General features: G+C 49.8%; 1 protein-coding gene across 2 annotated transcripts in view; it reads right to left on the minus strand.

The window, feature by feature from the left end:
* Positions 1 to 25,350, minus strand: part of SRC (SRC proto-oncogene, non-receptor tyrosine kinase) — a 63,183-nt gene that overhangs the window by 14,829 nt on the left and 23,004 nt on the right. Inside the window, exons 2-5 of one of the 2 annotated variants that reach the window (XM_036245148.1) lie at positions 9,792 to 9,957; positions 8,474 to 8,734; positions 6,088 to 6,187; positions 5,065 to 5,082 (exon numbers count right to left, since the gene is read on the minus strand). In XM_036245148.1, the coding sequence (XP_036101041.1) occupies positions 5,065 to 5,082; positions 6,088 to 6,187; positions 8,474 to 8,726 (371 nt within the window). In that variant the 5' untranslated portion in view covers positions 8,727 to 8,734; positions 9,792 to 9,957. The remainder of the gene's footprint in view (positions 1 to 5,064; positions 5,083 to 6,087; positions 6,188 to 8,473; positions 8,735 to 9,791; positions 9,958 to 25,350) is intronic. The other variant, XM_036245149.1, reaches the window with a different exon arrangement.

Raw genomic sequence — 25,350 nt, forward strand, 5'->3', positions numbered from 1 at the left:
GTGAACACCGTCCACGTGGGAGCTTCCGCAGGAGAGGGGGGCCCCGGAGTAAGGGGGCAAGGCCCACCTCAAGGAAAGGAGTCACTGGACGCCCAGGACCTCCGTCCACCACCTGTTGTGCACCCGCCCAGGGGTGCCCACTCTTGTCTGCCCCACTTGACCCTCAAGGCCACCCTGAGAGGGAGGAAGGCTGGGATCAGCCTCCAGACCAGGAAACCAGCCCCAGGGACACCCAGCACCCAGGCTGGGGTAACCTAGCACTGTCTTTGTAGAGTTGGGGAAACCGAGGCACAGAGAGGCACCGAGACTTGCCCAAAGCTCCAATGCAAGGATTCAAGTCACAGGGAACAGCTAAGATGTTCCAGTCCAAAGCCTTCATTTCACCAGTGGGGAAAATAAGGCACAGAGAAAGGTGGTGATTTTCCCAAAGCCATAGAGCAACTTAGTGGCAGAGCCAGCGTGAGAACCAGGCCCCCGAGTGCCCGCAGCCAGACCCAGCAGGCCTCCAGGACACCTGCAGCCTCCCTCCTCAGGCCCCCCAAGGCTCAGAGCCCCTCAGGGAAGCCAGGGGAAAGTGGAGGAGGAGGCAGCGGGGCTGGGGGCAGGGCACTGGGCCAAGGTCTAGGTCACAGGCTACATGAGGCAGATTGACAGAACCAGAGCCTGAAAGCTGACCAGCCTCTGGGGAGCCCCCAGCCACCAACTCAGAATGGAAGGCCGGCAGAGCATGTACCCAGAGGCCAAGCAAGTAGAAACCCCAGAAGCAACGGGGGTCCAGTTCTGCTGACATTAACCAGACTTCAGCACACAGAGCCTTTAGCTCCCCGACATCAGCCCACAGGTGAGTCTGGGCTCCCAGCCCAGTGTGAGTTTTAGTTCACAAGGGCAGGAAGGGTGGCGCAGAGGAATCTCACTAAAGGGCCTGGCCCCAGCTCGACAGGTGTCAGAGCCTGAGCACCAGAGTCAACCAACCTGGGTACCATCCCAGCTCACCACTTGCAGGCTGCGTGACCTTGTCCCTGCCTCAGTTTCCTCATCTGTAGGATGGGGATACTCATGCATCCCTCCGAAGATGTAAAATACCAGCACAAAGCCTGGCACACAGTAGATGCTCATTGTGCATAAACTGTTAATATCTTGATTTGGCTAAAAAAAAAAACAAAAAAAGAATCTGTATCTCAATGGTGCCCCTTTCCCCACGCTCCAAAACAGTTTTTTAAAACCAAAGAAGCTCAGTCCATTTCCAATAAGGATTTGCTGTGTGACCTTGGGCAAGTACCCTGCCCTCTCTGGGTCTCAGTTTCCTCATCTTTAAAAAGGAAATAAGACTTTTTATTTCCTTTTCCACAGAATCTCCCTTGCAGCAAAGTGTGTCAATCAGTCAGTATCAAGCCAGCTTCAGCTTCAATAAGACAATTACTGTGATTATCATCTGAGCTTCAGTTTACCTACCTGGGAAATGGAGCCATCAAGCCCCATCCTCCCAAATCTATGGTCTGGGAGACTCAAACCTGCCGCAGGTGGCTGCCAAGGGCCTGCGGCTGCTCCTACAGGAGATGCCCCACAGATTCCCAGACCACTCCAGTCCTGCAGGGACACCAACCCAGGCCCCACCTCGGAAGTAACAGCTGGTTAATCTATCAGGATGAGCAGATTCATGCAATCTGGCACCTTCCCTGGGACCTAGTCCCAGGAAAGAAGGAAGGGAATAAGACATTCCCTGCCAGACCCCTCACCTTGCCACCTGTGGCCAGAAGAGAAGGACCAGAAGACCCTGGGATATGATTCCAACTGCTGCTCACCAGCTGTGTGACCTCAGGCTACTGTCCTCACCTGTCTGAGCCCCAGGACCCTCTTTTTGGATCCTAATCTTTGCCCTGGCCGGGCTGGTATGTGAATCAGGCTGGTGGCAGCTTCGGAACCTAAGAAGTTATGCCCATTCGGGAGCTTCTATACTGGCCAGAGAAGCACTCGGGGGCCTGCAGGCAAGTTTGGCACCTGGGCATGGCCCAAGCAGGCAAGTTTCCTGAGGCCTGGGCACATGGCACATGGGAGAGGGCAGGGTGAGGCGAGGGCAGATATAGGAGGAGGGCTGGAAGGTGTACCTTGCCTCATGGTGGGGAGTGCCCAGGGCAGGCTGGCAGAGGTTAGTGCCTGCTGGAGAGCTCCCCCAAAGAAGCTGCTAGAATCTGGGTGGGAGGAAGGGGCAGTTCAGGGAGCAGCCCAGAGTCAGACCCAGAGGGGCCCTGACTCCTGAGACTCAGACACCAGGGCTGGGAAGTCAGACCTCAGACCCCAGCGGGCGTCCTCAGACCCAGGGCCACAGAGCACCCAGGGTCTAGGACTCGGGGCCATATGGCATGAAGATCTGGGAGCAGGAGCTCCAGGCCACCCCAACCAGCCAGCCCTGGCCAAACCTCAGCGGCAAATGGGCTCATCCTTACGCTCTCCATCTCCCCTGACACCCAGCCCAGGGTAGACTGGAAAAGTCCCTCACTTATATGGGGAGGTGGGGGGTAGTGCAGGGGGCAGGGAGATTAAACAATAATGGACCCTAAGCAATAACGATGGAAGGACGTGGAGGGTGAGAGATGAGACCTGAACACCTCAAACTTGGGTGGCCCACCTTCCAATAAGCACCCCCAATCCCTTTATCCCTCCTCTTTCTCCAATGCAGGGGTGGGGAACCTTTTCTCTGCCAAGGGCCATTTGGGTATTTTTAACATCATTCACGGGCCATACAAAATTATCAAGTTAAACAAAATTATCAACTTAAAAATTAGCCTGCTAGCCCTGGCCAGTTTGGCTCAGCGGTTAGAGCGTCGGCCTGCGGTCCTGAGAGACCCGGGTTCGGTTCCCGCTAAGGGCACGTACCTCGGTTGCAGTTTGTCCCCGGCCCTGGTCGGTCGTGCGGGTGGCAGCCACTCAATGTGTCCCTTTCACGTCGATGTTTCTCTCTCTCTCTCTCTGTTCCTCTCTCTCCCTCCCGCTCTACCTGAACAAAAAATGGAAAAATGTCCTCAGGTGAGGATAAAAAAAAAAAAAGTAGCCTGCTATATTTGGTCAGGCTCCTTCGATGAGGTGTGTGATGTGAACTGGCATTGATTTTGTAGGTCTTAGACGGCCGGAGGTTCCCCACCGGGAACCTGCCCAGCTCTGCCTCCTCCAGGCTGGTCAGGGGAGGGGGCGGCTGAGCACTGTGTGTGAGGGAGGACTGTGGACTCACCCCCACCCCAGTCAGGGCTTCCCATGGCCAGGGCTCCATCACTGCTGTCCTGAGAGCACCAGGCTGGGCGAACCCACTCAGCCCGCCCCAGAGGCGGGGCAGGGCAGGGAAGGAGTGGACAGAGCAGCGGCGAGGGCTGCGCTGGGCCTCTGGGTGAAGATGCAGAATCAAACTTTCCAAAGCCTTTCCTCCCGCGGCAGCTCTGCTCAAGCCTGGCCCAAGATGCCCTCCCCATTGAGATTTCCCCAGTTCTTCAAAGCCTCCAACCAGATGCACCCTCCCCTGCACGGCCTTTCCCTCCCCTGGCTCCTCTGCACCTCCACAGAACCCCACCAAGGGCCACGGGTCACACCTGCCCCTCGCAGCTCTGCCACCGCTAACCGTGTGACCTCTCTGGGCCTCAGTTTCCTCATCTGTAAAATGGAGCAAATATGCATTTCCACTTCCCAGGGCAGTGGTGATGTATAAATAAAACAATGCACTCACAGCGCTCAGCATGAAACCTGGCTCACACACAAAGCACAACAGACGGTGCTAGTCCATTCCTGTTCATTCATCTGGTCCACCTGCACCAGGGGACACCCCCAGCGTGCCGAGCCACGATGACAGGAAGACCCAGAAACGTGGCGGACCGGAGAGCAGCCCTCCAGGTGCTCCCAGTTTGGGGGCAGGCAGATGCAAACAGCGGGAACCATGAGAGACCTGCAGTGACCCTAGGACTTGGACGAACAAGGGGGCAGAAGGTGGGAAAACTCCCTCCCTCAGGGAGAGCAGCTTGAGTCAGGGAGAGAGCCGCTGCCCAGGTTCCAATCCTGGCTTTGCTATTTGGAAGCTGTGTGACCTTGGACAAGGGCCTCCACATCTCTGAGCCTCAGTTTCCTCCTTTGCAAAATAGACACATCCCCTCCCCCCATCACTACAGCCCTGGCAGGATTATAGCTGAGTGAATTTAGGGACACAGGTTAAAAATGCCCGGAACGGCACCTGGCACCTCTTTTCCCTTTTGCCTCACAGAGAGGGCAGTCCTCATCTGGACCCTGAGGGGTGAATAGGAGTTTGCCAGGCAGAGATGGGACAGGGGCATTTCAGGCAGAGGGAACAGCATGCACAAGGGCAGGGAGGCATGAACAAGCAAGACTCGCTGGGAGAGGGTGGAGATATCCAACCTCCTTAGCCAGGCCTTCGAGGACACTCATGGATCAACTCTACTCTGTCTTCTAGAACCTTCTTACCCTTCCACAGCCCCAAAGCTATCAGCCCCTCTAGCGCTGCCCCTCCCACCAGCTGCCCCTCTGCCAGGGCTGCCTTCCACTGCCTCCACCTGCCACGTGACTCTGTTCCTCCTCCAAGGACCTGCTTGGAACTCCCAGTCCCTGTGGTCACCTCCAGGCGGGGCACACAGCAGAGGCCCAAACGCCTGGGCTGACCCTGGGCCCACCCTCTGCCTGCTGCTTGGCCTGGACTGGGCTGGCTCCTGGCCACACTCTGGCCCCAGGAAGGCGTGGACGAGGCCTCTCCACCCAGGCCCCAGCGGGCCCCGCTGGCCATGCGTGCAGCGGGCACTCAGTGTGGGCTGATGGGTCAGAATGAGGAGCGGGTGAGTTAGGAGGGTGGATGGGAGCAACAGGGGAGATGGGAGGACCCTCCCCATTCTCAGCCTGGGGTTCAAGTAGGGACCTGGTCAAACTGGCTGGGGGTGAGGACATAAGCCGGGGAGCTGGTGGCAGGCAGCCCAGGGAGCCAGGACCACAGGCAGGGACGCAGCCACATGCAGACAGCAGCCCCACCCCCACCAGCAAAGTGCCCCCACCCAGCCCGCCCACAACGTATGTACACACCTGACATCCACCTTCCTCCTAAGGCCAGCGAGAGAAAAGCAGAGAGAGGGAGAAGCTGAGAGAGGGTTGGAGGAAGCAAGCGCGGGCCAGGAATGGGGGGCCCCAGGCTGCAGGGGTTGGGGGGCACAGCCAGCGCTGCCAAGGGCAGCAACGCAGCGGGGACAGGCTCTGCCCTGCCCTGCCAGCACTCCTGTGAGAGCAAACCCCACCCCACCCCACCCCGTAGCCTTCCACCACCCCCGCCCCTGGGCACATGGCCCAGAGGCGGCACCGCGCCCCAGGACAGGCGCTGCACCCCCTCCCACAGCACCCTAGGCAGGGAAAGAAGAGGGGGGACAGGAGGAGGACCCCCACCCACCCCTGCTCCCCTGTCCACAGAGGCCCCAGAGTCTGGCATGGGCCATAGGCCAGCTTGGCTCTAGGATGCCCTACCCCAAGGCGGAGTCCCTGGAGGTGAACCAGACGCCTGCCAGGGAGTCCTGCCCTCCATACCCTATCCCGCCATTGTGTCCACATGCCCAAACTTGACTTTCTCATACTGGGTGCCCAATATGGGTTCCCCAACCCTCCCAATGTGGGCTCCTCCCCCTACACTGGACATCCTGGCTTAACCGGCTACCCCAGGCCCTCCAGCCCCAGGTCACTAATGAGGGCACCTCTGTGGGCATAGCCTCCAGCTCAGGCCCTGTTTCTTTGTAGCCCTGGGTTCTGGCCCTGTTCTGCCCTGACCACATGCCCCTCTGCAGAGTCTGGGATCTGGGGTGCTATGCCCTGTTGACCAGTTACTGAACCCAGATCCCTGTCCCAGGGGCCCTCCCGGAGCCCCAGCCGCCACCACTTGCCTCCTTATCACTCGTGTAGGCCCCAGGACAGTTTCCTGGCCCTCAGCCAGCCTTGGCGCTCGGCTCTGCCTGTTACCCGTCACGCTGCCCCCTGGGTCCAGGATGCTCAGAAGTGGTTCTGGCCCAAGACTGGGCCCAAGGAATGGGGTCTCCAGAGACAATGGGGAAGGGGGGCACTCACGTGTTGTTGACAATCTGGAGCCGTTCCCCTTTCTTGAAGGATAGGTCAGTCTCTGTCCGTGACTCATAGTCATAGAGGGCCACAAAGGTGGTCACTCCACCTGAAGAGAGGGGTGGGGCGTATCAGAATGGCAGAGGCCATGCCCAGAGAGAGGGGTGGACAAAAAGGCCCTGGACCCTGACCAGCCAGTGTGGCTCAGTGGATTGAGCATCGTCCCATGGACTGAGAGATCCTAGTTCAATTCCTGGTCAGGGCACATGCCAGGTTATGGGCTCAGTCCCCAGTGGGGAGCGTGCAGGAAGCAGCTGATCGGTGTGTCTCTCTCACATATATGTTTCTCTCTCTCTCTCCCTTCCTTTGTCTCTAAAAAAAATCAATAAAAATTAAAAATAAATAAATAAATAAAGGGCCCTGTACCCTGAAGGGAGTGGGGTTGGTCTCCCAAATGCCATCAGAGCCCAGCCCAGAGGCATGGTCACACTCAGAGGGGGTGGGCCTCTATGCATGTCTGACTGTCCGTGTGTCTGGCACCCCTGTGAGGACATGCAGAAGGCATGTGCATCTCTTCATGTCTGAGTGTCCCACTGGGCTCTGGGTGATGCTGGGTGTTGGCTGTTTGGTGTCTGTCTTCTCCGTAGAACCACTAACAGGCATCTTTGTTTCATTCCCAGAGCCCTACATAGTAGGTGCTCAAGAAATAACTGCGGAATGAATGAGCCAGTGAATAAAGGAAATTGCACCAGGGGACGTTGCTCTATTTCTCTGTCTGGGTGCTTCTGTGTGTCTGGAGAGAGCTTGGCAACACGGAACTGTCCCCTCAAAGAGGCCCTCTCTGTCCCCCATTGGTTTTATTAATTGATGTATTTATTTTTGTTACAGATGTGTCTCCTTTTTCCCCCATTGACATCCTCCTCCCCGCTCCCGCCTCCCTTTCACAGTATTGTTGTCTATGTCCATTGGTTATGCACACATGCATATAAGTTCTTCGGTTTATCTCTTCCCGCCCTCCCCTCCCCCTTCCTCTGAGGATTGTCAGTCTGATCTCTACTTCCATGTCTCTATTTTGTTCATCATATTCCACAAATAAATGAGATCATGTGGTAGTTGTCTTTCTCTGACTGGTTTATTTTGCTTAGCATAACACTCTCCAGGTCCCTCCATTTCATCTCAAAGGATAAGAGACATTTCTTCCTTACAGCTGCATAGTATTCCATTGTCTCTGTCCCCCATTTGAATTATAACCTCCTCCCCCCATCCATCTCTGCTCCTTCTCACCAGTTACCACCTTCTGACACGCAGCACAGTTTACCTGCCTTGCTTTGCTTCTCTCCCCCATGAGGGCTTCTGTCTGCTTTACACACTGCTGTGTCTCCAGGCCAGAAGAATCCTGGCACTCAGTAGAGGTGCCACAAATATTTCTCGATCTAATGAATGAGTGTGTTTGTGGGTCTGTCTCACTTGGATCTGTGTCCGTGTCTGAGGGGTCCATGAGCATCCGTGTGTCTCTGTGTATTTGTGTCCTCACTGCATGTATGTGCATTTGTGCCTCTGTGAGTCTGTGGGTATCCATGAATCCATTTCATAAGCATGTCCGTGTCCTGTGTGTGTCTTTGAAGGGCTTTTGACTACACGTGTGTGTCTTCATCTGGGAGCATGAAGCTATTTGTGTGTGTGCATCTGCACTGGATGTGTGTCTGTGACTAGGGAATGCACACCCACGTGTCCCTGAGCGTGTCTCTATGTGTGAGGTGTGTGCGTGTCTATGATGGAGTCTCCAGCTCAGCACATGTACATGTCTTGCATGGGTGTCTCTGAATGAGTTGCTGACTCTGTGTGTGTAACCATGAGTGTGTGGCTCCATGTGAGTGTACAAGTGCTTATGTGTCATGTCTGTGTGTCTCCAGGACCACATCTGCCTCTTTCTGAGCATCCCTGTCTGGGCTGCTATTCCCCACAATGCCAGCAGAGGGCGAAGGGGCGCATCTCAGCATCAGGTGGGCCTCTGAAGAGGAGCTTCCATTCTTCCTCCCAACCGGCCTAGTGCCTTTTGCCACGCACCAGCCACCTGTTCCGCCCATCTCTGGACTGACCAGAGCAAAGAGCAAAGCCTCAGACCTACTCCCTATGCTGCCCTGCGCAGCACCCTGGCTCTCTGGGCCTCAGTTCCCCCTACAGTCCTATATCTCTAGACGCCTTTACACTCTGCATCTGACGGGCTATGCACCACACGTCCCCTTCCCCACCCACAGCCTCTAGGAAACTCCCCAGAGTCCCCAAGGCCAAGTACCCCATAGACTCTTCCCCTTTAGTGAGCAAAAGAAACATCAGCCCAGAGGGGCGCCGCTCCCCCGGGTCACAGCTCTCCTAGCAGAGCAAGTCGACTGACCGGCCAGCGGCCCCGCCCTCTGCGGGGAAGTGACTGTGTCCGAGGAGTTGAAGCCGCCAAACAGCTTGGGCTCCGCAGCAGCGGGGGAGAAGGCCGTGTTGGGGCCCCGGTGGCCATCAGTGGAGGCTGGCTTGCTGGGCGTCTGTGAGGTGGGGAAGGCACCCCCACCGCCACCACCATGGGCGTTCTCAGCAGGCTCCAGGCTGCGGCGCCGCTGGCTGGCATCCTTGGGCTTGCTCTTGTTGCTGCCCATGGTCCTGGCTGGAGGAGAGAGGACGCTGGAGTGAGGAGGGGCTCTGGAAGCAAGCAGGGCTGCCTGGGCCCCTTAGACAGCCTCTACCCTAACCCTTTCTCCAGATGGGGAATCTGAGGCCCAAGAAGGGTACTAGTCTCTTTGGGTAAGTTAAGCTTTCAGAGACTCAGTTTCTTCATCTGTAAAATGGGAAAAATGATGTCACCCATAAAGGGCTTCCTTGGTACAGGATCAAGCACCAAAGAAACCTCATAATCAGAAGCCCTAAGCTCTCCCACATTCCCCTGAGTCACACCGTTTCTGTCCCTCGTGGGCAGGGACAGTATCTGAGTCATGTCTATGTCCCACGCACTCAACACATAGGAGAGGGCTCACTGAGGGTTTGTTGAGTGAATAAATGACAGACTGAAATTGTCTAATACCAAGGGGAAAGGTGCTAAAAATTGCAACCAAATCAGGGATACAGCAGGCCGCTAAAAAAGGAGAAGTGGCTGGGAATTCCCTCCAGCCACAGGGCCTTTGTATGTACTGTTCCCTCTGCCTGAATGCTCTTCTCTGACCCCCTTCACCAGGATAACTCATGCATCCCTCAGTTCTCAGTTCATAAGTCACTTCCTTGGGAAGTGTTCCCCAAATTCTCTCACTGGTTTAAATTCCTGTGACTTTTGTGCCTCTCCTAGGTAACATGTAGCCCAGTATTCATTAAACTTTTATTCATGTGATTATATTATTCATGTCATGGGCTACAGCCTGTCTAATTCACTGCTATGCTCCCAGTACCTAGCACAGAGTATGGTACAAAGTAGGTGCTCAATAAACAGCTAAATAAAAAAAATTTTCTGAGCCAGAAATTTGGCAGGTCTAGAAATCGGAAACACAGAGAACCAAGCTGAAAACCCCCCAGTGATATCCATTGCCCTGCCACACCCTTTTGCCTCATACTTCTCCATTCTCGGGTCCTGGCTAGCCCTGGCTCCCACCAAGCCCAGCCTGGGTCTCCCCACCCATCATGGCCACCCTTCCCTGCTCCCTCATCTTGGCAGCCCTGACGGGTCCTCACCTCACCTGGTGGAAGGCAGGGGCTGCCCCAGAGGACCTGGGAAGCAGCCTGGGGTCTCAGCAAACACCAGGTGTGGAGTTGGGGGTCGTGGACCAAAGGCCCTGCTCCACCTCTTCCTACTCTGTGATCCTAGGCAAGTCACTTCCCCTCTCTGGGCCTCAGCATCCTCATCTGCAACACAGAGATAAAGCAAACTCTCAGGGTTGTTGTAAGAATGTAGTAAGAAAGAGAAATCACCATGACTGTGACTTGTGGGTCGTGATTTATCAGGCTCTGGCTCTGGTAGACCCGAAGCTAAGAGTTTTGCAGACCTGAAATTTCTTCTACCCCCCAGAAGCATTTTATGAACGAGAGCAAGGCTGAGTGGGGCACAGCGGTTAAGGGTGGGCTCTGAAGCCAGACTCCCCCGCTCAGATCCTGGCTCTGCCACTGATCAGCTGCGTGACCTCAGGCAAGTGACTTAACTTCTCTCTGTGCCCTGTTCCTTCACCTGGAAACGACTGGGTTATTGTGATCACTGAATGAGGCAAGGTAGAGTGCTGGGAACACAGCAGGTCACCCTGCCATGTCAGCTTTCATTGATCTGTGTGGCTCTGGACACACTAGCTGGGTGGGTTCCATTGTTCTCCAGGGGATGCTGCAGGCCCTGGAATTAGTCCAGAATTTCCTCTGGATGGAGAAAAGTCCCCTTGACGGTTGGGACCTAAGCTCCAAGTGCAGTTGTGACCCCGCTCCTTATGTGAACCTCAGCTGGTCTCTACCCTCTGGGCCTCAGCCTGCTTGGCTGCACAGTGGGGGTGTGGCCTGCATGCTCCCTGGGGTCCATCCAGCTCAGAAAATGTGAGGCTGGGGAGGCCCTGGGGAGACCTGCTCAATAGCCCAAAGGATCACCAGGGCCTCCTGAGGGACCAATGGGCCTGGGGATAGGAATGGCCAATTTCTATGGCAACCCAATCCATTGAGGTCACAGTGCCCATCAGCACCCGTGGGACCTACTGACCTGGTTACCCGCATTCCCAGGCTTGATGAAGGCTGAGCCCCAACCACCATACCCCCAAACCACTTGCTCCCTGGTACAGCGTTCACAGCACCAACTGTGCAGCAGGCCTTCTGTTAATCACTACAGGGGGACAAAAAGATGAATTGGCCAGGTCCTGCCTCAGAGGGTGCATGCCCTAACAGGGGACTTTGTTTGTGGGACTTTGAGAGAAAATGAAAATTATAAAAATACATTTTTTAAAAAATGTTTAAATGAAGAACTTTCTAAGATCCCAAACTTTCTTTACAACTAACTAAATGATTAAGAGTGAGCCCCCTGTCACTGGAGGTAACCAAGAACAAGAGATAGGGTACTTGGCTAATGTACTGTGGAGTGAGGAGAGCCAGAGCTGGACATTAGAGGTTCTTCTAGCACCAAGAGGATATATGTGCCCTCTGGGGAGGGGGTGAAGAAAAAAAGACAGCTCCAAGCCCCTAAACTCTTACACTAACCAAGAAGACCACTCCCCACTGGGACACTCAGAAAAAGCATAAGAGAGCCTTCAAGACCAGACCAAGGTGGCTCAGGACCTCTGACTGCAATATTTCCAATTTATAGGGTTTGCTCTTTTATGGGGGGTGGGGGGTCCTTGTGGTTGATTCTAATTATACAAGTAACACGTTTGTGGAGAGGAGGCAGGTTGAGGTTAAGAGCTACCTATGTTTGAATCCCAGCCCTGCCACCCTGGCATGGGACCCTGCGCCTCAGCTTCCTCCCGTCTCCTGGGGATGACAACAGTACCACACCACAGGGCTGCTGGGAGAACGTGAGAAAAGTGCATGGAACACGCATTTCCTTCTGGCATCCTATGAATGCAGGATGTAAACTGGGAGCCATGAAGTGCCCTGGGCCATAAGCTCCCTGCGGGCAGGACCAGGGTGGATCCACCTCCACATCCCCAGCGACCGGGACAGGCCTGGCACCTAAAAGGTGTTCTGGAAATATTTACAGAATAGACAAGAGACTAAAAAGCACTGATGTATGATTTGCATCCTGCTCTGTTCCTGCAGTTTCATGTAGAGATCAAGTATCATTCTGCGCTGGTCAAACCCTCCCAGAGCCCGGACCTTGTACTGGGCCCTGCTCTAAGCACCTGGCAAGTATGGACTCATCGAATCGCCATGACAAGCTAGGAGGGAGATACTAATAGTGTCCCTATTTTACTGATGAGGAAACAGGCACAGAGAGGTTGAGGAACTTGCCAGAGATCACACAGTTAGGGTGAGACAGCAAAGAAGTGGGAGCAGGAAAACACTGGGAAGGCAGGAACTGGGGTGCTCACAGGGTCCAGTGGAGGACCTCAGGGGACCCGCCTCCTGCTCTCGGGACCTCTCTCTTGGAACAGCCAGACGCCCTTGGCAGAAAGCTGGAAGCTTCAGGCTTCTGACAAAGCACAGTGCACTGGAGGGAGGACAGGCACATCTAGGGCGGGGTCTCGGCCCTGCGGGGCTGCACCTGCTGTGTCACCTAGAGAGAGACTGCCCTCTTGGCCTCGGTCTCCTTTCCTGAGGCAGGACCCAAGTGCAAGTCACCATGAGTTGCCCGTTTGAGAATGGCCAACCCCCCACATCTCTTAACCACTTGCACACTCCAAGGCAGAAATAGATCCTGGGGACCCCAGGGGAAGTGGTAGGGGCTCTGTACTGGGGTGTCTGAGGTTCCCAGAGGAAGATGGCCCCTTTCCTCTGGGGAGCTGCTCCCGACCACAGGCTCCAGACAGAGGGCCTGAGCTATGACGCCCGGATGTGGCCCTACGGCACTGCCCACTCAGTGCCCCCAACACCATGCTCAGCCGGTCCCAACCTGACCTGACCTGACATCTCCGCCCTGCCCCATGTCGTTATCAGGGCTGGTTTCCCATCGCCCCTCATCCCGCCCACCCCTCTCCCCCGTCTGTCTTTCTCAAATACATCCGGTCCCCACCCCATCTCTGTTCCCGCAGACCGGGCCGTCATCCTGGCCTGGGCAGGAGGGGTAGGCCCTCCAGTGCACCCTCCTCCCAGCATAGGCATCTCGGTTAACCACAGACAACTTCACAAAGCTGGTGTTGTCACCCTCTCCCTCAGCGCCCCTAGAGGGCACCACTCTAGCTCTCACCTCCTGGCCTTTGCATACGCTGGCCCCCCACCCCCCAGGTACAAAGATGCTCACAACGTCCAGAAGAGTCCAGAAAAGTCTGCTATTCAGTCATGACATAGCCACCCCTTCCCTCTCGACTCTGAAGAACATCACCTCCACCTCTTCTAAGGGTGGAGGGAAGACCAGAAGCTTAGGAGTTGAGAATAAGGACCCCAGTCAGGCCTGAGTTCAAATCCTCGCTCCACTACTTACTAGCTAAATATTCTTGGGCAAGTCACTTCACCTCTTAGCTTCCTTACCTTTAAAATGGAGGTAATAAGAAACCTAACATCTAAGAATCAAGTGAGAGAGTCCATGTGCAGGGCACAAAATAAGTGCTCGATTAACAGCGCACCGTGTTGTTTTTATCATCAGTGCTCGATTAACAGCGCACCGTGTTGTTTTTATCATCAGTGCTCGATTAACAGCGCACCGTGTTGTTTTCATCATCACAGGCAATAAGAGGAGCCACGCAAGAGGAAGCAGGCGTTAGGTGGCAGGGCCTTGAATGCCGAGGACAGAGCTGAGAGCTTTACCAGCAGCTGATACTCAATTGTCCTGCCACTACAATGAAGTAGGGACTATCACTGTACCCACTTTATAGATGGGACTAAGGTTCAGAGAAGCCAGAACTTTGGCAGAAGCCACACAGCAAGTGAGTAGAGCAGAGCTGGGATGTTCAAGAGAGTGGTGTCAGAACGCACCTCTGGTGGCCCTGCCACTGTGCTGAGAGCCCCCACTGCCCCAGGCACCTCCACCACCCGCCAGCCTCTGACAAGATACATCCACATCTCTGGACGCTCCAAGGAGGATGAAGCATCATAGAGGACTCAAAAATATAGGCCTGGGGCCAGAATTCCAGGTTCGGATGCCAGCTTGCCAGTTCCTAGCCATGCAGCCTCAAGGGGGCCTCAGTTTACCCCTTATGAAAAATGGGGATCAGCCCAGCCGGTATGGCTCAGTGGATTGAGCATTGCCCCATGAACTGAGCGGTTCCAGTTTGATTCACAGTCAGGGCACATGCCCAGGTTGTGGGCTCGATCCCCAGTACCGGTGTGCAGGAGACAACTGATCAATGTATCTCACACCGATGTTCCTATCTCTCTCCCTTCCTCTTTCTGTAAAAAAAATCAATAAAAACAAAAATAAATAAAATGAGACTCAAGCCCTGGCTGGTTTGGCTCAGCGGCTGGAGCGCTGGCCTGCGGGCCAGAGAGACCCAGGTTTGGTTCCTACTAAGGGCACATATTTCGGTTACGGTTTGTCCCCGGCCCTGGTTGGGTTGTGCGGGTGGCGGCCACTTGATGTGTCCCTTTCACATCGATGTTTCTCTCTCTCCCTCTTCCTCTCTCTCCCTCTTCCTCTCTCTCCCTCCCACTCCATGTGAACAAAAAATGAAAAAATGTCCTTGGGTGAGGATAAAAAAAAAGAGAGAATCAGTGTAATTGTTCCTGGGTAACTGGGCTTGTTGTGGGGAAAACATGAGATAATACTTCTAAAGTGCCTTGTACATAAAAAGTGCTCAGCCCTGGCCGGTTTGGTTCAGCGGTTAGAGCGTTGGCCTGCGGTCCAGAGAGACCCGGGTTCAGTTCCCGCTAAGGGCACGTATCTTGGTTGCAGTCTGTCCCCGGCCCTAGTTGGGTCGTGTGGGTGGCAACCACTTGATGTGTCCCTTTCACATCGATGTTTCTCTCTCTCCCTCTTCCTCTCTCTCCCTCTTCCTCTCTCTCCCTCCCACTCCATGTGAACAAAAAATGAAAAAATGTCCTTGGGTGAGGATAAAAAAAAAAGAGAGAATCAGTGTAATTGTTCCTGGGTAACTGGGCTTGTTGTGGGGAAAACATGAGATAATACTTCTAAAGTGCCTTGTACATAAAAAGTGCTCAGCCCTGGCCGGTTTGGTTCAGCGGTTAGAGCGTTGGCCTGCGGTCCAGAGAGACCCGGGTTCAGTTCCCGCTAAGGGCACGTATCTTGGTTGCAGTCTGTCCCCGGCCCTAGTTGGGTCGTGTGGGTGGCAGCCACTCGATGTGTACCTTTCAAGTCGATGTTTCTCTCTCTCTCTCTTCCTCTCTCTCCCTCCCACTCCATGTGAACAAAAAATGAAAAAATGTCCTTGGGTGAGGATTAAAAAAAAAAAGAAAAGTGCTCATTAATATTAGCTATTATCATCATTACTGTGGGAAACTTGCTCTCTTTTCTGATCACTCTTACAATTAGAAAAAGGCTTCCAAAATTCCTACCGGAATTTTGTGTCTGGCCCTAGAAGGCTTATCTGCTGGCATTGATTAGGAGCCCATGCCTACAAAAGCTAACTCACAGGGGAAGAGTCCGGAAAAGAGAAGCATATCCATTAGTTAACCTTACTCTAAGACACTTGCCAATGTAATGAGCTAAGAAAAAGGAATGTAAGAAATGAAAGGGAATTAGAAAAGACAAGATGAGCATCATCATTTGCATGTTATCAATGTAGAGCTGGGAAATCCAAGAGAATCTTCTGCAAAACTATCAAACAAAAAGCAAATTAAGTAAACTGGTAGAAAATTAAAAGGTAATAGCAAAAATCAACAATGTATCTACATACCAACAGCAATCAGAAAATAAAACCAAAAAAAAAAAAAAAAGCCTAGCATTATAAAAAGATCTTCCTAAATTAATCTAAAAATGTAATGTGATACCAATAAAAACCCCAATTTTAAAGTTTATAAGTAAATGCATGTGAGTAGCTAGAAAAATCCTAAAACGAAGAGTAATGAGAGGGGAAATAGCCCAACCAGATAATAAAAGTTACTATAAAATCATGGTACTTAAAACTGTGTAACACCAGAACAAAAACAGACAAAACACTGGAACTGAAGAGAGTCCAAAAATTGTCCCCAACATACAGGAATTTAATATGTAATGAAAGTGACATTTCATACCAGTGAGAAAAAATCTATATTGAACATAGAATTGGGACCAAAGACTTCCCATCAGGAAACAAAGTTGGATCAGTCTCACTCCATATGCTTATAAATTCCAGATCAATCAGCTATGAATCCCATACAAACAAAACCATAAAACTCCAAAAAGAGGAGGGGAGAATACATTTTCTAATCTCCAAATTGGAAAAGTGTTTCTAAACATGACACAAAACCTAAGAATCGTTCTTAAAATGAAAAATCAACCCACATAAAAGTCTAAAATGTCTGTATAGCCCCATGGACCGAGAGGTCCCGGTTCAATTCCCGGTCAGGGCACACGGGTCGCGGGCTTGATGGGCGTGCAGGAGGCAGCCGATCGATGTATCCCTCTCACATAGATGTTTCTATCTCGCTCTCCCTTCCTCTCTCTCTAAAAAATCAATAAAAACACATTTTAAAATGTCAGTATAGCCTTGGCTGGTGTGGCTCAGTTAGATGAACATTGTCCATGCACCGAAAGGTTGCCAGTTCGATTCCTGGTCAGGGCACATGCCCGGGTTTTGGGCTCCAACCCCAGTAGGAAGCAGCCAATCGATGTTTCTCTCTCATTGATGTTTCTGTCTCTCTCTCCCTCTCCCTTCCTCTCTCTGAAATCAATAAAAACATATTTTCTTTTTAAAAATCTTTTAAAAACCTGGCGAGTGTTGCTCAGTGGATTGAGCATCATCCCATGGACTGAGAGGTCCCGGTTCGATTCCTGGTCAGGGCACATGCCCGGGTTGCAGACTCGATTCCCAGCAGGGGGCATGCAGGAGGCAGCAGATAGATCACATTGATGTTTCTATCTCTCTCTCTAAAAAATCAATAAAAGCATATAAAAATAAAAATAATAAAAATATTTTTTAAAATGAGACTTTGTGAGATGTCTCTTAAAGTAAAATAGAATGTCGGCATAACTCAATAAATATCACAAAGAAATTCAAAAGACAAACGACAAACTAGGAAAAGTATTTGTAACTTATATGATAGACAAGGGTTTTTTTCCCTTAATATATAATAAGTTCCCACAAAATAAGAAAAGTAACCACAGACAGCAAACCAAATGGCTCTTAAACATCTGGCAAGGTATTCAACCAATCTTATAAGACTAATGCAAATTCAAACTACACAGCTGTGCCCTGGACAGTTTAGCTCAGCGGTTAGAGCATCAGCCTGTGGACCAATGAGTCGCGGGCTCAGTTCCAGCCAAGGACACATACCTCGGTTGTGATTCATCCCCAGCTGGGGTTGGGGTCGTGCAGGAGGCAGCCACTTGACATGTCCCTTTCTTCACATCAATGTTCTCTCTCTCTCTCTCTCTCTCTCTCTCTCTCTCTCTCTCTCTCTTCCTCTCTCTCCCTCCCACTCTATCTGAACAAAAATGGAAAAATGTCCTCGGAGAAGGATTTAAAAAAAAATAAACTACACAAGCTACCCAACCACTGCAGACTATACACTCTTCTCAAGTGTACATGGAACATTCTTCAAGATAGACCATATGTCAAGCCATAAAACAAATCTTAATAAATTCAGGAGTGAAATAATACAAAGTATGTTTCTGACCACAATGAAAGGAATTATGAAATCAATACAGAAGAAATTTGGGAAGTTACAAATGTGTAAAAATTAATATATTCCTCAATAACTCATGAGTCAAATGAGAAACCACCAAAAAAAGTAGAAAACACTTTGAGGCGAATGAGAATAAAGACAAAACATACCAAAATGTATGGGCTGCAGTAAAGGAGAACTTGAAGGGAAACTTACAGCTGTGAAAGCTTATATTAAAAAGGGAGAAAGATCTCAAATCAGTAACCTAACCTTCCACCGTAAGACACAGGCAGAAGAGCAAATGAATCTTAAAGCAAGTAAAAGGAAGGAAATAAAGATTACAGCAGAAATTAATGAAATAGAAAATTAAAAAACAATAGAGAAAATCAACAAAACCAGAAGTTGGTTCTTTGAAAAGATAAACAAAATTAACAAACCTTTATCTAGACTGATCAAGAGAAAAAGAGAGAAGACTCAAAGGACTAAAATCAGGAGTGAAGGAGCAGACAATACTACCAACCTTACAGAAATAAAAACTATAGGAGAATGCTATGCCAACAAATCAGGTAACTTGAATAAAATGGACAAATTCCTAGAAAAACACGAACTGCCGGAAACTAAGACGAAATAGGAAATCTGAATAAAACCAAAGATTGAAGTAGTCATTTTAGAACTTCTCACAAACAAAAATTCAGGCCCAGATGGATTCACTGGTGAATTCTACCAAACATTTAAAAATATGATATCCAAAAATAAATAAATAAATAAATTTTTAAAAAGCCCTGGCCAGTTTGGCTCGGCGGTTAGAGCGTTGGTCCGAGGACCAGAGAGTCCCGGGTTTGGTTCCTGCTAAGGGCATGTAACTCGGTTGCAGTTTGTCCCCAGCCCTCGTTGGGGTCCTGTGGATGGCAACCAGTCGAAGTGTCTCTCTCACATCCATGTTTCTTTCTCTCTCTTCCCCGCTCTCTCCCTCTCCTCTATCTGAAGATAAATGCAAAAATGTCCTCAAGTGAGGAGAAAGAAAAGAAGAGAAGAGGGGAGGGGAAGGCAGGGGAGGGGAGGGCTGGGGAGGGGAGAGGAGGGCTGGGAAGGGGAGGGGAGGGCAGGGGAGGGGAGGGGAGGGTTGGGGAGGGGAGTGGAGGGGAGGGCTGGGAAGGGGAGGGCAGGAGAGAAAAAGAAAACAAAGAATACCAATTCTTCACTAGGGAATGCTTCCCAATCAGTCCTATGAAGCCAGTCATACCCTAGTACCCAAACAGACAAAGACACCGGAAGAAAAGAAAACTAGAGGCCACTACCTCTCAGGATATAAGCTGTAAAAATCTTCAACAAAATACTAGCAAACTGGATCCAGCAATGTATAAAAAGAATTATACATCATAACCAACTGAAATTGACCCCAAGAATGAAAGGTTTAACTTCTGAAAATCAATTAATATAATATACCATACCAACAGAATAAAGGACAAAAAACACATAATAATCTCAATATATGCAGAAACGTATCTGACAAAATCCAACAGCTTTTCATGAAAAAAACCACTCAACAAAATAGAAATAAAAATGGAATTTCTTCAACCTGATAATAGGCATCTATGAAAAACCCATATCTAACATCATACTCAAGAGCGAAAGATTGAATGCATACCCCTAAGATCAGGAACAAGATGAGGATGTCCACTTTCACCACTTTTATTCAACACTGTACTGGAGTCCCATCCAGGGAAGAAGATGAAGTAAAAGGTGTCTTAACTGGAAAGAAAGAAGTAAAACTATCTCTATTTGCGGACGACATGATCTTGTATACAGAAATTTCTAGGGATTCCACTAAAAAAAAATTATTAGAACTAATAAACAAGTTTAGCAAGGTTGCAAATTACAAGATCACTGTATAAAAATAAACTGCATTTCTATATACCAGCAATGAATAATCCAAAATTAAGAAAATAACTTACACTATTAAAAGAATACTTGGGAATAAGATTAACCAAAAAAAAAAAAGTAAAAAAAAGTAAACTCTGCAAACTATAAAACTTGTTGAAAGAAATTAAAAATCTAAATAAATAAAAAGATATCCCATGTTCATGAATTGGAAGACTAAACACTGCTAAAATGGTAAGAATCCCCAAACTGATCCACAGATTCCACAAAATCCCAGCTAGGTACTTTGCAAAAATGAAAAAACAGATCCTAAAATCTGTATGGAAAGCCAAAGGGCTTGGAATAGCCTAAACAATCTTGAATAAGAAATACAAAGTTTGAGGGTTTACGCTTCTCAATCACAAAACTTGTTGCAAAGCTCTAGTAATCAAGACTATGTGTTACTGGTATGACTTATAAATCGATGGACAGAATTTAGAGTCCAGAAATAAACCATCACATTTACACTTCATTGATTTTTGGCAAGGGCACCTATACAATTCAGTGGAGAAAGAATAGTCTTTTCAACAAATGGTGTAGGAACAACAGAATATTCACATGCAAAACAAAGAAGCTGGACTCCTTCTTCAAACCCTACACGAATATGAACTCAAAATGGATCACAAAGCTAAATATACAGGATAAAACTTTAAAAATTCGTATAAGAACATATAGGCATCAATTTTACAACTTTGAATCACAATGGTTTCTTAGAGCACAAGTAACAAAAGAAAAGTTAAACTGGACTTTATCAACAATAAAAACGTTTGTGTGCCACAGGAAGCCATCAAGAAAATAACAAGAGTCCTGGCCAGTTTGGCTCAGCCATTAGAGCATTGGCCTGTGGTCCAGAGAGACCCAGGTTCGGTTCCCGCTAAGGGCACGTACCTCGGTTGCAATTTGTCCCCAGCCCCGGTAGGGGTCGTGCAGGAGACAGCCACTCAATGTGTCCCTTTCACATCGATGTTTTTCTCTCTCTCTTCCTCCCACTCTATCTGAACAAAAATGGAAAAATGTCTTCGGGTGAGGATAAAAAATAAAAAATTTAAAAAAAAAAAAGAAAATAACAAGAATCCATAGAATGGGAGAAAATATTGGCAGGCCATATATCTGATAAGGAACTTGTATCCAGAATATATAAAGAACTCTTACAACTCAACAACAGAAGACAAATGACCAAATTTAAAAAAATGGGCAACAAATTTGAATTAGACATGTCTTCAGAAAAGATATACCAACAGTTAACAACTGCATGAAAAGATGTTCAACATCATTTGTCATTAGGGAAATGCCGATCAAAATCACCATGAGCCCTGGCCAGTTTGGCTCAGCGGTTAGAGCGTCGGCCTGTGGTCCAGAGAGACCCGGGTTCAGTTCCCACTAAGGGCATGTACCTCGGTTGCAGTTCATCCCCCCCCCCCTGGTTGGGGCATGCAGGAGGCAACCACTCGATGTGTCCCTTTCACGTGGATGTTTCTCTCTCTCTCTCTTCCTCTCTCCCTCCCACACTATCTGAACAAAAAACAAAGAAATGTCAAGTGAGGATAAAGGGAAAAAAAAAAAAAAAAAAAAACCACATGAGATACTGTTGCACACCCACTAGGATGGCTACAATTAAGACAGGTAACAAGCTGTTGGCAATGTTGCTGGTGGGAATGTAAAATGATGTAGCCATTTTGGAAAACAGTCTGGCATTTCCTCAAAAGGTTAAACACAGAGTTACCACATGCACCCAAGAGAAAGGGAAAACATATCCACATAAAAACATGTACATGAATGTTCATAGCAGCATTATTCATTATAACCAAGAAGTAGAAACAACCCATATATCCACCAATTGAGGAATGGATAAGTAAAATGTGGTATATCCATACAATAGAATATTATTTGGCAAGAAAAAGGAATGAAGCACTGATATATGCCACAGCATAAATTAACCTTGAAAATACGATGCTAAGTGAAAAAAGCCAGACACAAAACACCGCATCTTGTATGATTCCATAGAAATGTCCAGAATAGGCAAATCTATAGAAACAGAAACTAGATTAGATGTTGCCTGGTGCTGAGGAAGAAGGTTTGAGGGAAACTGGAGAGTGACTAATGGGTATGCAGTTTCTTTTTTGGGTAATGTTCTAAAATTGATTGTGGTGATGGTTGCAAAATTCTGTGAATATACTGAAAACCATCAACTTGTACACTTCATTTTATTTTTTAATATGTTTTTATTGATTTTCAGAGAGAGAGAGAGAAATATCAATGTGAGAGAGAAACATCGATCGGCTGCCTCCTGCACGCCCCCCACTGGGGATCGAGCCCGCAACCTGGGCATGTGCCCTGACTGGGAATTGAACCAGCACCTCTCAGTCCATGGAATGACGCTCAACCCACTGAGCCACACCAGCAGGGCTAAATTATACACTTTAAATGGGTGAGTTGGATGGTATGTGAATTATTTCTTAGTAAAGATGTAATATTGAAAAAAAGCCCTGGCCGGTTTGGCTCAGCCGTTAGAGCGTCGGCCTGTGGTCCTGAGAGACCCGGGTTCGGTTCCCGCTAAGGGCACGTACCTCGGTTGCAGTTTGTCCCCGGCCCTGGTCGGTCGTGCGGGTGGCAGCCACTCAATGTGTCCCTTCACGTCGATGTTTCCCTCTCTCTCTTCCTCTCTCTCCCTCCCACTCTGTCTGTACAAAAAAATGGAAAAATGTCCTCGGATGAGGAAAAAAAAACCAAAAAAAAAACCTGGGTGGTGAGTGCCCAATGCAGTAGGTAAATGATGTGTTATAAAATTGTATACTTAAAACCTGTATGGTATTTTGTTGTTGTTAATCCTCACTCGAGGGTATTTTTTTCATTGATTTTTTTTTTTAGGGAGAGTGGAAGGGAGGGAGAAGAGGAGGGGGAGAGAGAGAAAAACATCAAAGTGAGAGAGACACATCGATTGGTTGCCTCCAGCTCCGGCACACACCCCGACAGGGGCTGGGGATCAAACCTGCAACCCAGGTATGAGCCTTTGACGGGGAATCGGAGCTGGGACCCTTTGGTCTGAGGGCCAACATTCTAACCAGTGAGCCACTCCGGCCAGGGCAAAACCTGTATGGTTTTATTAATCAATGTCACCCCAATAAATTCAATTAAAAAATTTTAAATAAATAAAGTTCACGGAAAAACTACACCAGAGGCCACTGTTCATCTATTAGACTGGCAAAGATCCCAAATGTTATAGCGACCTATGTCAGTGAGTGAGGAGAACCGGGCAGTATGGTGTGAGGGTTTATCAACGCAGCCTCCCTGAAGGATAATCTGGCAACATGCATCAAAACTACAACTGCAGCCCTGGCCGGTTCGGCTCAGCGGTTAGAGCGTCGGCCCACGGACCGGAGAGTCCCGGGTTCGGTCCTGCTAAGGGCACATACACGGTTGCAGTTTGTCCCCGGCCCCGGTGGGGTCATGTGGGTGGCAACCAGTCAATGTGTCTCTCTTACATCGATGTTTCTTTCTCTCTCTGATCTTCCCTCTCTTCCTCCCACTCTACCTGAAGATAGATGCAAAAATGTCCTCGAGTGAGGATAAAAAAAAAAAAAAACCCTATAACTGCACACACCCTGTGACCCTGCCGCTTGGGATTAATCCTAAAGACACTGTCATACAGGAATGCTAAGCATATGATTGGGGATATTCGGCACAGAATTGTCTATAATAAACAAAGACTGGAAACAACCAAAGTATTCCTCGCTAACTGAATATAGCACGGTCTCCATCCACACGATGAATTCTACGCAACCATGGAAGAGGGAGGAGCAGCACTAAGTGATCTCCAAGGTGCACCGTCGAGAGAACATAGGTGTAGAACAGGGTATACCACGTGCTGCCTTTTTTTTTTTTTTTTTTCGTTTTTCTGACAGATACACTCATATACGCCGGGATCTCCCTAGAAAGACACACCAGAAACTCCTCTCAGTAGATGCCTCTGGCAAGGAGACCTGGGTGCATGAGAGATTGTTCCTTGTTTAAATTATTTTTTACTGTGTGTATTAATGTTTCTTCTTTCCTTTTTAAGAAAGTGTGTAGGTTTACCTGGTTTCAAATCCTGGCTTGCTCTCTCACAGCTGAGCAATTACTTCCCTTCTCTGAGCCTCAGTTCTGCAAAGGGAAGGATCTCTACCCCTGCAGGGTTGTTGTGGAGGATCGAATAAGACACCACAGACACAGAGCTCCCCACCATGTGTGGCCTAGTAAGTGCGCGGTTCTGACTGATTATTCACATGGTGCTATGTACACCAAGGTGGACTGTAGCAGGTGCCTCCAGGGATCCTCAGACCAAGTGCTCAGAGCACCAGCCATTCCCTCCGACTGGGAGAAACCAGGAAAGGCTTCCAAGAAGAGGCAGCATTTGAGAAGGGCTTCAAGGACAAGGACTTCCTCCAGTAGAGATGACAGATGGTGCTCCTGGCAAAGGGCCTGGACGTAAGAAAAGCCTGGGTATTCACTCGATCATTGTGCATTGATTGGCTTCTTCAACAAAGCTTAGCTGAGCACCTACTATGTGCCAGGCACAATAGTGGGAAAAACAAACAAAAGACAAAGTGGCTGGATCAGACAAGGGAGGAATAACAGACAGTGCAGTGATGGGGACAATGAGGGCCTAAGGCCTTACTCAGGTCCAAACGTTCACAGAGCAGACCAGAAAAAAAAGGCTCAGAGAGGAAGAGGTGTTGCCTAAGGTCACACAGGAGGTTCTAAAAACAGCCTCTCTCAGCTCTGCCCTCTCCTTGTCCCATAGGCCTGGAGAAGAGAAAGCCCACAGGGACCCTCCTGACGTGCCCTCAGCGGAAGGTGGATACAGACGCCATCTAAACTGGGGGCCCACAGGGAGAAACGACAATTGGTTCTCAGATGATAGCTACGGTTAGTTGATGGGTAGAGATTCCTATGTGCCAAGCACCATGCTAAGAAGTGCACAACGTGCCAGCCCAGGTGACCCACTGCAGCCCTGTGTGGACAGCTCCACTGCACAGATGAGGAAACTGAGGCCCAGAGAGGTCCAGTAGCTCGCCTCAGGTGACACAGTTCATCAGGGACAGCATCAGCAGGCAGGCTCAGGCTGTCTGGGCTTCGCAGCCTCGTGCCCAGGGCCCACCCCCAAGGGAGCCACCGCCAAGGCCGACAGTGATCGCACCCCCTCTCAGAGGGGCCAAGGTGGAAGCTGTTCGCAGGCAGGCCAGGAATGTCTCCTGATAACAATGGCCCGACAAGGCTGGGAAGAGTGGGTGGTGGAGGTTGTGGCAGGAATGTGTGGGTGTAGGGGAGGGAGGAGGCGGTGGGGATGGACACAGCCCATTGGCAGCCATCATCCGGCCTCTGGAGACAGGGGAGCAGAAAGGCCACATCAGGCACCTGCCTAAGCCCGGTGAGGTATAGCATCGTGGCTGGAAGGCCCCTGCTGTGACCTATGGGAGGACTCTGGGAAAATCTACCAAAACCTCCCTCAGTCCTGACCGGTGTGGCTCAGATGGTTGGAGCATTGTCCGTACACTAAGGGTTGGTGGGTTTGATTCCCAGTCAGGGTGCAGACCCAGGTTATAGGTTTTGTGGGTTTGACATACGGGAGGCAGCTGATCAGTGCTTCTCTCTCTCCCTTCTTCTCGCTTAAAAAACAAAGAAGAAAAAGAAACTCCTTCGCCCAGCCGGTGTGGCTCAGTGGTTGAGCGTCAACCCATGCACCAAGAGATCGCTGGTTCAATCCCCAGTCAGGACACATGCCCAGATTGTGGGCCTTTTCCCCAGTGGGGGGGCATGCAGGAGGCGGCCAATCGATGTTTTCTCTCATAGATGTTTCTCTCTCCCTCTCCCTTCCTCTCTAAAATCAATAAAGAAAAAATATTAAAAAATAAATAAAATTTATAAAACTCCTTCAGTACCATGGAGATGCCCGGTCATCCCTAGACAGCTGCAAAGGCCAACAGACTCACCCATGCCAACCCTGGGCATCCAGGCCAC

This window comes from Molossus molossus, unplaced genomic scaffold (genome assembly GCF_014108415.1).
Source record: "Molossus molossus isolate mMolMol1 unplaced genomic scaffold, mMolMol1.p scaffold_m16_p_6, whole genome shotgun sequence".
Classification (NCBI taxonomy): domain Eukaryota; kingdom Metazoa; phylum Chordata; class Mammalia; order Chiroptera; family Molossidae; genus Molossus; species Molossus molossus.